The sequence below is a fragment of the Scyliorhinus canicula genome, chromosome 1 (genome assembly GCF_902713615.1).
Source record: "Scyliorhinus canicula chromosome 1, sScyCan1.1, whole genome shotgun sequence".
NCBI lineage: Eukaryota > Metazoa > Chordata > Chondrichthyes > Carcharhiniformes > Scyliorhinidae > Scyliorhinus > Scyliorhinus canicula.
In genome coordinates this window covers 193,674,607-193,687,676 of record NC_052146.1, presented here as the reverse complement: position 1 = coordinate 193,687,676, position 13,070 = coordinate 193,674,607, and the positions used below count along the sequence as shown (strand labels likewise).

At 50.1% G+C, this 13,070-nt stretch overlaps 1 protein-coding gene across 1 annotated transcript in view; it reads right to left on the bottom strand.

Moving 5' to 3' along the window:
• Window positions 1–431: 431 nt before the first annotated feature.
• ccdc170 (coiled-coil domain containing 170) overlaps window positions 432–13,070 on the bottom strand; it is a 141,489-nt gene continuing 128,850 nt past the window's right edge. The window contains exon 13 of the mRNA XM_038819012.1: window positions 432–1,473. Coding sequence (XP_038674940.1) covers window positions 1,192–1,473 — 282 coding nt within the window. The 3' untranslated portion in view covers window positions 432–1,191. The remainder of the gene's footprint in view (window positions 1,474–13,070) is intronic.

Genomic DNA, 13,070 nt, shown 5'->3' with positions numbered 1-13,070 from the left:
GGCTGCATGTGACTCCAGACACAAAGTAACTTAACTGCCCTCTGAAATATCCGAGCAAGACACACAATTGTACCAAACAGCGATGGATGCTGCAGCAGTTCAAGGTGGCGGCTCACCAGAACCTTCCCAAGGGCATTCAGGGACGGGCAACAAATGCCCGCCTAGCCACTGATGCCCACATCCTATGACAGGATAATAAAAAAAGTCTCTTGCCTGGGGCCCTGGATGTTGGGAAGCGAAGGTCTCGGGCGACGGGAGAGGGAACTCCATATTCGGCAAAAAGAATGTCAAATTGTACAGAATTCTCAGCAGTGAGAAGCTTAACACATTCATGGGTAGCTGTACTTCTCAGACACCATCCACACCCTTGCTGCCATCAACACTCCCCCCCCCCCCCCCCACCACCCGTCCCAAATCGATTAGCTTAGAAAACGTCTCTACTACATGTAACCCAACAACCCAATTAACAACTGGTCACTCATTCAGTGTCTGTGCTGCTGTTCTCTGGAAATTCCTCTATTCTTCCATCCAGCTGCCTCCCTGCCCTGTCTGCTTTGAGTGGCTTTCACTTTGATTGGGCCTCTACTCCCATCTTCTTGCTTCTTCCTGCGTAGCTACCATCATTTTGCCTCTGGCACTTAGAAAGAAAGTAAACAAACAGCCTGCATTCATGAAACACTTTTCAGGACCTCGACACTCCCCAAAGTGCTTCACAGATAAACCGTTGAAGTGTGGTCACTGCTATAATGCAGGAAAATGCAGTAGGCAATTCACATACAGCAAACTCCCACAAACAGCAATGTGATCAGACCAGATATTCTGCTTGAATGATGCATTTTAAAGTCTAAGTATTGGCGAGGAGAGAATGTGGCTCCTTTTCTTCAAGATCTTTTCCACACACCTTAGAAGGTCTCAATCCCATCTGAAAGATGGCATCGCCAACCATGCAGCATTCCCTTGGTGCTGCACTGGGAATGTCAGCCTAGATTCTGGGGTGGGACTTGAACCCACAATTTTCTGACATTGGTGAGGGTGTTACTGACCCATGGCCAATCACTTAAGTTTATGGTTGGAAGATTATCCTGGGAAAAGAGGGGTGCAGCTAAGCGGTGATGTCTCGAAATGATCAGTATAAACACTTTTTTTACTTTGCTCACTGGCATCAGTCAATTTTAAAAGTATCCAGATGTTTTACGATGAGCCACACTTTGGTCTTCGTGCTGGCAACGCGGTCATTGGCTTGGGACCTGGATGGTTCAGACTGCCCGCCAACCTTTGTCTGGCCTCACATCCTGCCGTGTAGCCCTGGTGTAGCTTACCCACCGAGTTGTCCAGGCACAGTGCTGTCACGGCGGAGGTGTGGTGAGCTTGGGCCAGCTTTTCCAACCGTTTGATTATCTCATAGTCAGGAAGCGCAAGAGCATTCACGTTCAAGCCCAGTATCCGTGATACGACTTCTCTGAAATCCAACAGCTGAAACAATAAACGTGCACATTATGTTAATCACCTAGTTAATCAGCACACTCGTTTAAGGTCTGGGGCTGGATTCTCCGCTGTCGGAATTCTCCGTTGCGCCAGCAGCCCAGGGATTTCCCGACGGCGTGGGGCTGCCCACAATGGCCCCCATTGGCCGGCTGGCGAGGTGGAGAATCCCGGCGGCACGCCACGCCGGAAATCTGGTGCGGTGGGACAGGGAATCCCGCCCCTGATTGTTTATTCTTTCACAGGATGTGGGCGTTTCTGGCAAAGCCAGCATTTGCTGCCCATCCCTAATTGCCTTGAACTCGACCATTTCAGAGGGCAGCTCAAAGTCGACCGCATTGCTGTGGGTCACATGTAGGTCAGACTCGGTAAGAATGGCAGATTTCCTTCCTGAAAAGGGACACTAGTGAACCAGATGAGTTTTCCTTTTCACAACAGTCAATAATAGCTTCATGATCACCATCACTGAGACTATATTCCAGATTTATTAACAGAATTTAAAGTGCACCAGTTCTCGTGGCATTAGCCTGGACCTCATGGATTACTAGTCCAGTGACATTACCTCTACGTCACCATCTCCCTGGAACAATATAGGCCAAGATACCACCAAAATGATCAGGCCATAGTTCGGCCGGGATTCTCCGATCCAAGTTCATCCCGCCATCACTGCCGGTGAGAACGGGGACTTTGACGGTCAGCCAAAATTCCATTTGTTGCAGTGGAACCGGGGAATCCCGCCAGTGCGAACGGACGGAGAATTCTATTTTTAATAAATTTAGATTATCCAATTTTTCCAATTAAGGGGCAATGCACCTACCCTGCACACCTTTGGGTTGTGGGGGGGTCAGACCCATGCAGACACGGGACGGGCGGAGAATTCTGACCTTAACGTGTATATTTCATTCACAGCGTTTTCAAGGTAGGATCACAATCAGTTTCTTTTGAAAATGACAGGTTAAAAAATCAAGTGGAAATAACAAGAATAACTGCCTGTAACTATATGATGCCTGGTCTTGATTCAAAGAAAGCTACAACATGTGAGGAGGATATTTGACCCATCATGTCCATGCCAGCCCAACGCACTAAAGCCTTTAATGTAGCAAAACATCCCAAAATGCTTCACAGAAGTATTATCAAATAAAATTTGATACAGAGACATTTAATCAGTCCAGTCAAAGAGGAAAACTAAAAGGAATGTCTTAAAGGAAGAGATAGAGAGAGAGATGGAGGGCACAATCAAACAGCTGTTTGCGCCCAGAAAGCAGCTCATGGTGGTACCTCGTGGCCGATAGAAGCCAGGAAACACAACTCCTGGGATCTACCCGATTCACAAATCCTCACGAGATCTAACGTGATCTTGCGAGACATTGCGATGTAAATCCTGCCCATTGTGGGCGGGTTCACTTTCAGGCAAATCTGCATATTAATGCAAGACAGCTCGTCTCACTTTAATGTGCAGTTTCCCAATCTATCCCCTTTGCCGTGGAGACCTCGGGCGAGCACCATTCAGTCTCCACAAACGAAGACCAGATACAACGGGATTTGTGGGGGGATGCGCTCAAGCTTGGGGCAGCTGCCGCCAAGGTGCAATGTGGAAAAGCCACTGTGTAAGGTCTTCCGAGGGGCTGGTAACCATGTAAAACCCCTCGGTCTGGGTCATTAACACTCCAATGTATAAAATTATTGAAAGAAACATGACGATGTAAATACTTAAGAAAGAATTGTAACATAAACAGGGAAATGTGTGGAATGTCATCCCAGTTGAATGCAAGAAAGTCAAGTGAATGTGTAACTTTGGAGGAAATGTAAGTCATAACAATTCAAAATGTTCTGTAATGTTTATTAGAGATTTTATGAATAAAGTATATTTTTTGAAAAAAAAAATTGTGGGCCTCTCCCAGGGGATCGGAGGCCCACTGGTGCAAGCCCTTTGGGCAGGGTGGTACCCTAGCATGGTTGGTGCCACCCAGGTACCCTGGCACTGCCAGCTGGCACCCTGGTATTGCCACCTGCTTGCCAGCCTGGCACTGCCAAGGGGCCCAGGTGGCACTGGCAGGGTTCCTGGGTGGCACCAACTATGCTAAGGTATTTTGAGAATGGTGGCGATCGGGTTGGGTGTGCCCTGCATGGGTGTTGAAGAGGGAGGGGGGGTTTGGGGGGGGGGGGGGGGGGGGGGGCAGGGACTCTCCAATAATGCTTTGGGGCTTTCAGGGGTCAGGGGTCACTTCAGGGATTCCAAAGATTGGGACACCATGGGCGGGATTCTCCGGTCTCCAACGCAGAAATCACGTCCGGTGATCGGGCGCAGAATGCATGTTGGTACCGAAATTGGGGGTGTCGCTGCTTTTGCGATGCTCCGCCCCATCCAAAATGGCATACTCTAAGGGTCCGCCGCAGGCCGTATGGCCGGCCTCAGGACATTATCTGAGGTCCCCCCCCTGCACCCCCCGACGCTCCTCCCCCCGGCGGGCCGAGTTCCCAACGGCGCGTGTCTCTCATGCAATTTTTTGTCGCAAACTCATCGTGGCGGTTGCGGACTGAGTCCACCGCCGCCACAGTTGGGGGAGAGCCAATCTGCGGGCAATGGAAGCTTTGGCAGGGGCTAGGGGCTCTGGTGGGACATGGTCCGCAGTTGGCGAGCCTGGGCAAAGGGGGACACTATTTGGCAGCCTGGGCCCATCCGCAGCGGACGCCATGTTACATGGTGCGGCTGCTGCAGGCCGACACCATGGGCATGTGCAACCACAGACCCGCCAATTCTCCAGCCTTATCGGCGGCTAGAGCTACGCTGCCTGCCTGCTAGCCCCCCAATAGATGGGGGATCATAGAACATAGAACATAGAACAGTACAGCACAGAACAGGCCCTTCGGCCCTCAATGTTGTGCCGAGCCATGATCACCCTACTCAAACCCACGAATCCACCTTATACCCGTAACCGAACAACCCCACCCCCCCTTAACATTACTTTTATTAGGACACTACGGGCAATTTAGCATGGCCAATCCACCTAACCCGCACATCTTTGGACTGTGGGAGGAAACCGGAGCACCCGGAGGAAACCCACGCACACAGGGGGAGGACGTGCAGACTCCACACAGACAGTGACCCAGCCGGGAATCGAACCTGGGACCCTGGAGCTGTGAAGCATTTATGCTAACCACCATGCTACCCTGCTGCCCAAATCGGTGCCCATTTTGTGTCGTTTATTTGGTCATAAAAGGCTACTGTTCCTATGCCGGCGTGAGCACTTAGTTCAGAATCGGAGAATCCAGCCCCATTTACACTGAGGAGTTCCAGCCTTAGTGCACAAAACGGGGATATGTCTGGCCTCGCCCACGCGTTCCCCGCTGAGGCGCTCTATCTAGCCCGGGTGCCGTTTTATAGCGTTGTGTTTCTCGGTGTGGTGAGCACCGGGAAACACGCGGCTAATATGGGTTCGATTCCCGACTTGGGTCACTGTCTGTGAGGAGTCTGCACGTTCTCCTGTGTCCGCGTGGGATTCCTCCGGGTACTCCGGTTTCCTCCCACTAGTCCTGAAAGACGTGCTGTTAGGTAATTTGGACATTCTGAATTCTCTAGCCGTGTACCCGAAAAGGTGCCAGAATGTGGCAACTAGGGGCTATTCACAGTAACTCCATTGCAGTGTTAATGTAAGCCTGATTGTGACAATAATAAAGATTTTTAAAAAAAAATTAATACATTCGCTATGGGACTTTGTTCCTATTTAGTTAAATCCTGCCCAGAGAGTCAGAGAGGTTCAGGGAGGAAATTGCAGAATTTATGGCCTAGGCAACTGAAGGTATGGCCGCCAATGGTGGGGCAAATGAATTGGGGATGAATGAAAAACCAAATTTGGATGGAAAAATAAGACCTCAGTGGGCAGTAGGAGGTTACACAGACAGGGAGAAGGTGAGGCTATGGGTGGGCATGAATGTAAGGATGAGAATTTTTAAAATGAGGCGTTGTCGGATCGGGAGCCAATGTGACTCAGTGAGCTGAGCACAGGAGTGAAAGGATCTGCTGTGAGTTCTGAAATGGGCCTCAGAGCTGTAGGTGAGCTAAAATTTACAAAGGGTGAAAGAATGGAGGGCAGCTAAAAGGGCAGAGGTTATGCTGTGAGAAGGTACTCTTGAAGAAGCTTGGGAATAGTTACTCACAGAGTCAGAATGAAGAAAGAAAGCAAGGTGGGGTTCATGTCTCATTATAAGATACAAAATACAGGTGAAGTCCAGAAAAAAAAGTGTTTCCCCATCATATCAGAGAAGATGATGGAGGTGTTCCACATAATGAAGTTAGTCGGAATGTTCACAACCGGAGGGTTCTGAAAACAACGAACGCTTTAGCACAAGCAGAGACGGACAGTGATTAAAAGGGAATTGGAGAAATACTGGGAAAGAAAATAAAATTGAAGGGCAAAGGAAAAGGGGTGAGCCATTAGGCTAAAATGGATAACTCCAGGTGAACAGTTAGCACTGGTAGAGGGACGGTGGCCAAAATGGTTCCTTTCTGAGCAACATATCTTGACTTCATTAACCATATCAAATCTGAAATGCTCTTTGATCTGTGGATTGAGCATTCCACATTAATCCCAATTCTACACGGTACCTGCCGCGACCATGGTGGGAGAATCAGTGGAACTCACGGAGAAAGGGTGCATTTGATGAAGTGGTAAGGGGAATTTGGGACAATCCCCACTGGACGTTCGGGACCCATCAGCCGAAAATAACAGCTGGTGATATAAGCAGGCAGGTGCCTGACGCTGGGTAACACCTCAAACACAGGAATGTTCCCGGAAAGATTTCCTCATTAATATCAGCAGTTTCCGACCCTACCAGTATTTTAAAACTCATATTTTGAAGTGTTGAAGAAAATTCTGTGTGGCAAAATTTAGTTCCAACTCCATCCACAGGTTTGCTGACGATACAACCATAGTGGGCCGGATCTCGAATAACGACGATTCAGAATACAGGAGGGAGATAGAGAACCTAGTGGAGTGGTGCAGCGACAACAATCTCCCCCTCAATGCCAGCAAAACTAAAGAGCTGGTCATTGACTTCAGGAAGCAAAGTACTGCACTCACCTCTGTCAGCTTCAAAAGGGCCAAGGTGGAGATGGTTAGCAGTTTCAAATTCCATGGGGTACACATCTCCAAAAACCTGTCCTGGTCCACCCACAGTGACGCTACCACCAAGAAAACACAACAGCGCCGATACTTCCTCAGGAACCTAAGGAAATTCGGCATGTCCACATTAACCCATACCAACTTTTACAGATGCACCATAGAAAGCATCCTATCTGGCTGCATCACAGCCTGGTATGGCAACTGCTCGGCCCAGGACCGCAAGAAACTTCAGAGAGTCGTGAACACCACCCAGTCCATCACACGAACCTGCCACCCATCCATTGACTCCATCTACACTTCCCGCTGCCTGGGAAAAGCAGGCAGTATAATCAAAGACCCCTCCCACCCGACTTACTCACTTCCAACTTCTTTCATCGGGCAGGAGATACAAAAGTCTGAGAACAGCAAGAACAGACTCAAAAACAGCTTCTTCCCCGCTGTTACCAGACTCCGAAATGACCCTCTTATGGACTGACCTCATTAACACTACACTCCTGAATGCTTCATCCAATGCTGGTGTTATGTAGTTACATTGTGTACCTTGTGTTGCCCTATTATTTATTTTCTTTTATTTCCTTTTCTTTTCATGTACCTAATGATCTGTTGAGCTGCTCGCAGAAAAATACTTTTCACTGTACCTCGGTACACGTGGCAATAAATAAATCCAAATCCAAAAAATTGCCTCAAAAGTCAATAAGCTCAGGAATCAGAAACATCAAGAAATACTTAACAGTCAGTAGGACACACACAGGACAGCTGAGGTACATCAAGACAGTGGAAATGACAGCAGAGGTCATTGTGGTTTAGGGAGGAATGAAAAATTGAGGATCTGGGGTAAGTATTCACAGCATCTGGCAAGGGAAGGGAATGGAGAAATTATTAAAAATAAGTCAAAGGAAGATAATGAAACAGAGAAGCATAAAGAGCAGGCGTCAAACTGTAGCAAGCATCTCAACTCAAGTTTCAAACATATCTCCAGTAAACAAAATGTTATATATTTCCGCATTTTAAGCATGACAGCCCTCCATTCCCACTTCTTGGCCTTCAGTCCGGCTGTCATTGTGGCAGAGAATCACAGAATTGTTACAGTGCGACTTCCGGTGACGGCCATGGAGTGAGTGGTCGCACATTTGGTGGCTCCCGCTCAAACATAGAACATAGTACAGCACAGTCCAGGCCCTTCGGCCCACAATGTTGTGCTGAACTAGTCTGAAACTAAGATCAATTCAACCTACTCCCAATCATTCTAGTGCACTCCATATGCCTATCCAATAACCGCTTGAAAGTTCCTAAAGTGTCCAACCCCACTACCATAGCTGGGAGTGCGTTCCACGCCCCAACCACTCTCTGAGTAAAGAACCTACCTCTGACATCCCTCCTATATCTTCCACCATGAATCTTACAGTTATGCCCCCTTATAACAGCTACATCCACCCGAGGAAAAAGTCGCTGAATGTCCACTCTATCTATCCCTCTCATCATCTTATACACCTCAATTAAGTCACCACTCATCCTCCTTTGCTCCAATGAGAAAAGCCCTAGCTCCCTCAACCTTTCCTCATAAGACTTACCCTCCAATCCAGGCAGCATCCTGGTAAATCTCCTTTGCAACCTTTCCAGTGCTTCCACATCCTTCCTATAATGAGGTGACCAGAACTGCACACAATACTCCAAATGTGGTCTAACCAAGATCTTGTATAGTTGCAGAATAACCTCACGGCTCTTAAACTCAATCCCCTTGTTAATAAACGCTAACACACTATAGGATTTCTTCACGGCTCTATCCACTTCGGTGGCAACTTTCAGAGACCTATGGACATGAACTCCAAGATCTCTCTGCTCCTCCACATTCTTCAGAAACCTGCCGTTAACCCTGTAATCCACATTCAAATTTGCCCTACCAAAGTGAATCACCTCGCACTTATCAGGGTTAAACTCCATCTGCCACTTTTCGCCCAGCTCTGCATCCTATCAATGTCTCTTTGCAGCCTACAACAGCCCTCCACATTATCCACTACTCACCCAATCTTGGTGCCATCAGCAAATTTACTAACCCAACCTTCAACTCCATCATCCAAGTCATTGGTAAAAATCACAAATAGCAGAGGACCCAGCACTGATCCCTGTGGTACACCGCTGGTGATTGGGCTCCAGGATGAAAATTTACCATCTACCACCACCCTCTGTCTTCTATGTGATAGACAGTTACTGATCCAATTGGCCAAATTTCCCTCTCTGCCACACTTCCTTACTTTCTGCATGAGACGACCATGGGACACCTTATCAAACGCCTTACTAAAATCCATGTATACGACATCAACTGCTCTACCTTCATCTATGTACTTAGTTACCTCCTCAAAGAATACAATCAAACTTGTGAGGCAAGACTTACCCCTCACAAATCCGTGCTGACTATCCTGGATTAAGCTGCATCTTTCCAAATGATCATAAATCCTATCCCTCAGGACCCTTTCCAATAATTTACCTATGACCAAAGTGAGACTAACCGGCCTATAATTCCCAGGGTTATACCTATTCCCTTTCTGGAACAAGGGGACAACATTCGCCTCGCTCCAGTCTTCTGGCACTATTCCTGTAGACAGTGAGGACATAAAGATAAAAGCCAAAGGCTCTGCAATCTCATCCCTTGCTTCCAAAGAATCCTAGGATATATCCCATTAGGCCCAGGGGACGTATCTATCCTCAGGCTTCTCAAAATTTCTAACACATCTTCCTTCCGAATATCTACCTCCTCCAGCCTGCCAGCCTGTATCACACTATCCTCCTCAACAACATGGCCCCTTTCCTTTGTGAACACTGAAGAAAAGTATTCATTTAGGGCCTCTCCTATATCTTCAGACTCCATGCACACGTTCCCACTACTGTCCTTGACCGGTCCTAACTTCATCTTGGTCATTCTTTTATTCCTCACATAAGTGTAAAAAGCCTTGGGGTTTTCCTTGATCCACCCGCCAAGGTGGGGTTTATTCGGTCTTTCCCCGCCCGAAGGGTGCAGGAGTGCCCTCAGGTGTAGCTGGTGCATGGATCAGCGGATGAGGAGTGCCATGAGAAAGAAAGAGCAGTTGGAGCAGGAGAGTTTTCGTGGTGTGACACAGGCAAAGATGGCGGAAGACAAGGGGGGTGTTCTGCCCGTCAAGTGGTCAACAGAGCAGCTGGTGGAGTTCTTCAACAACAAGTTCCAGCAGCAGAGGGAAAAGGCCCTGGAAAACCTGGCCAAGGTGGTGGAGCCGTTAAGATCTGGGATTGAGTGAGTGCAGCAGAGGCTGGAGTCCCAGGGCCAGGCGATTCAGAAAGTGGAGGAGGCAGTGGGGAAGCATGAGGAGCAGATGGCCTCATTGGCTGCAGAGTTGGGAATGTTGCGGGAAAGCCAGAAGAGGCTGAGGGAGAAGCTGGAAGACCTGGAGAATCGATCCAAGAGGCAAAACGTGAGGATTGTTGGGATGCCTGAAAGCATTGAAGGTGCGGAACTGCTGTGTATGTGGCAAGTTTGCTGGAGAAGTTGTTGGGGGGAGGGGGCACTTGATTGGCCTCTAGAGGCATACTGAGCACACAGGGCACTGAGGAGAAGGATGCAGGTGGGCGAGCTGCCGAGGGCGATGGCAGTGCTGCTGCATTGGGCAATGGGCAGCACGGTAGCATGGTGGTTAGCACAATTGCTTCACAGCTCCAGGGTCCCAGGTTCGATTCCGGCTTGGGTCACTGTCTGTGTGGAGTCTGCACATCCTCCCCGTGTGTGCGTGGGTTTCCTCCGGGTGCTCCGGTTTCCTCCCACAGTCCAAAGATGTGCAGGTTAGGTGGATTGGCCATGCTAAATTGCCCTTAGTGTCCAAAATTGCCCTTAGCGTTGGGTGGGGTTACTGGGTTATGGGGATAGGGTGGAGGTGTTGACTTTGGGTAGGGGGCTCTTTCCAGGAGCCGGTGCAGACTCGATGGGCCGAATGGCCTCCTTCTGCACTGTAAATTCTATGAAATCTATTAAATAATTTTTTGGATAAGGGAAAGATCCTACGACAGGCGAAGCAAACCAGGAAGTGTACCTGGGAAGGAAGTGAGCTGCGGGTCTACCAAGACCTGGCTGCGGAGTTGGCGAAGAGGAGAGCCGGGTTCAACCAGATAAAGATGGCCCACTTTGAGAAGGGGGTGAAGTTTGGAGTATCAAACCAGGCACGCCTGTAGGTGACATTCCAAAAACAGGAGCTTTATTTTGACATGCTAGGGGAGGTGACGGACTTTATGAGGGTCAATGGACTGGGAGGAGTGTGAGGACATTGGACTTTGGAGGGGTTTTGTGTGTTTTTTCACAAATGTCTGGGGGTGGGTATTCAGAGGCAGGGGGAGCAGTGATGGTGAGCGTACCCCTTTTGGTATTCTTTGTGTGTTGGCGGTTGGGGTGGTCGGGGGGAACTGGAGGGAAGAGGACAAGTTGGAAGTCCTGGGAGGGGTCCCACCATTCAAGCTGGGTGGGCTAGTTAACGGAAGTGAAGTGGGGGCTGCCAGGAGGCAGGTGGGGTGGGGGGGGGGGGGGGGGTTGGTTTTTTGTTGTGGGGGGAGGGAAGGTGGGCAGGGGAGGGTTGCTGACAAGGGTATGGTTGATGTGGCGCAGTTGGAAAGAAAGCGATGGCCGTGGACACCTGAGGCCGGGTCTGGAAAGGCGCGTGCTGCGGGCCGGGCGCTGGCACAAAAAGGGATATGGATGATCGGCAGGAGAAGGGGAAGAGGAGCCCCTCCCCCGCCACCCCCGACCAGGCTGGTCACGTGGAACGTGAGGGTGTTGAATGGGCCGGTTAAACGGCCGCGTGTGTTTGTGCATTTGAGGAGTCTGAAGGCGGATGTGGCATTTTTGCAGGAGATGTACCTGAAGTTGTGGAGATCAGACGAGGCTGAGGAAGGGATGGGTGGGGCAAGTGTTCCACTCGGGGCTGGATATGAAGATGAGGGGGGTAGCGGTGGTGGTCAATAAAAGGGTTGCGTTCAAGGTGGGGAGCATTGTGGCCGATCTGGGGTTGGGGGGGGAGGGGGGGGGGGGGGAGGTATGTGGTCGTTAGTGGGAAGTTGGAGGGGATGATGGTGGTTTTGGTGGATGTTTATACCGTGGGTTTGGATGTTTGTACTGTGGATTTTATGAGGCGGGTGCTGGGGAAGATTCCAAACTTGGACTCGCATTGGTTGATTATTGGAGGGGAGGGGTTTAATATGGTCATAGATCCGAGCTTGGATCGGTCGCATCCCAAGTCGTTGAGGGAGTCAGCAGTGGAGAGAGAGTTGGGGAGGTTCATGGAGCACATGGGGGTGGGGGAGGAGGGGGGGGGGGGGGGGGTGGACTCACGGAGGTTTGGGAGGCCAAGGGCGAAGGAGTTTTCATACTTCTCCCATGTGCACCGGGTACACTCCCAGATCAATTTTTTTGTGATGGACAAGGTGGGTGGCTGACTCGGAGTATTCAGCGATTGTGGTTTCTGACCACGTGCCGCATTGGGTGGATTTGCGGGTGGCTCGGTAGGGGGAGGGGAAGGCCCAACAGCCGCAGTGGAGGCTCATCCATCAACAGTGTGGGGCTGTTGGTGGATGAGGGGCTGTGTGAGCGGGTGGGGGCTGCCATTCGGAGCTACCTGGAGTTGAACCACACGGGGGAGGTCACATCTGCCACGTTGCGGGAGGCACTCAAGGCTGTGGTCAAGGGGGAGTTTATATCGATTCGCACGCATAAGGAGAAAGTGGAGCATGAAGAGACGGCATGGCTGGTTGATGAGATTTTCAGGGTGGACAGGAGGTATTCGGAGGTGCCAGAGGTGGGGTTGTTGAAGGAGAGGCAGAAGCTCCAGGTGGAGTTTGGGCTACTTTCTAAGGGGAAGGCAGTGGGACAGTAGCAGAGGGTCAGAGGGGCTGTGTAAGAGTATGGGGAGAACATAGAACATAGAACAGTACAGCACAGAACAGGCCCTTCGGCCCTCGATGATGTGCCGAGCAATGATCACCCTACTCAAACCCACGTATCCACCCTATACCCGTAACTCAACAACCCCCCCCTTAACCTTACTTTTTAGGACACTACGGGCAATTTAGCATGGCCAATCCACCTAACCCGCACATCTTTGGACTGTGGGAGGAAACCGGAGCACCCGGAGAAAACCCACGCACACACGGGGAGGACGTGCAGACTCCGCACAGACAGTGACCCAGCCGGGAATCGAACCTGGGACCCTGGAGCTGTGAAGCATTTATGCTAACCACTATGCCACCGTGCTGCCCCCTGCCACCGTGCTGGATACAGGCATACAGGATGTTGGCCCAGCAGTTAAGGAAGCAGGAAGTGGAGAGGGTGATTGGTAGAGTTAGGGATGATAAGGGTACGGTGGTGATAGACCTGGGGAGGGTGAATGGGGTATTTTAGGCCTTTTGTAGGAGGCTCTACGAGTCGGATTCCCCGACTGGGAAGGGATGCGG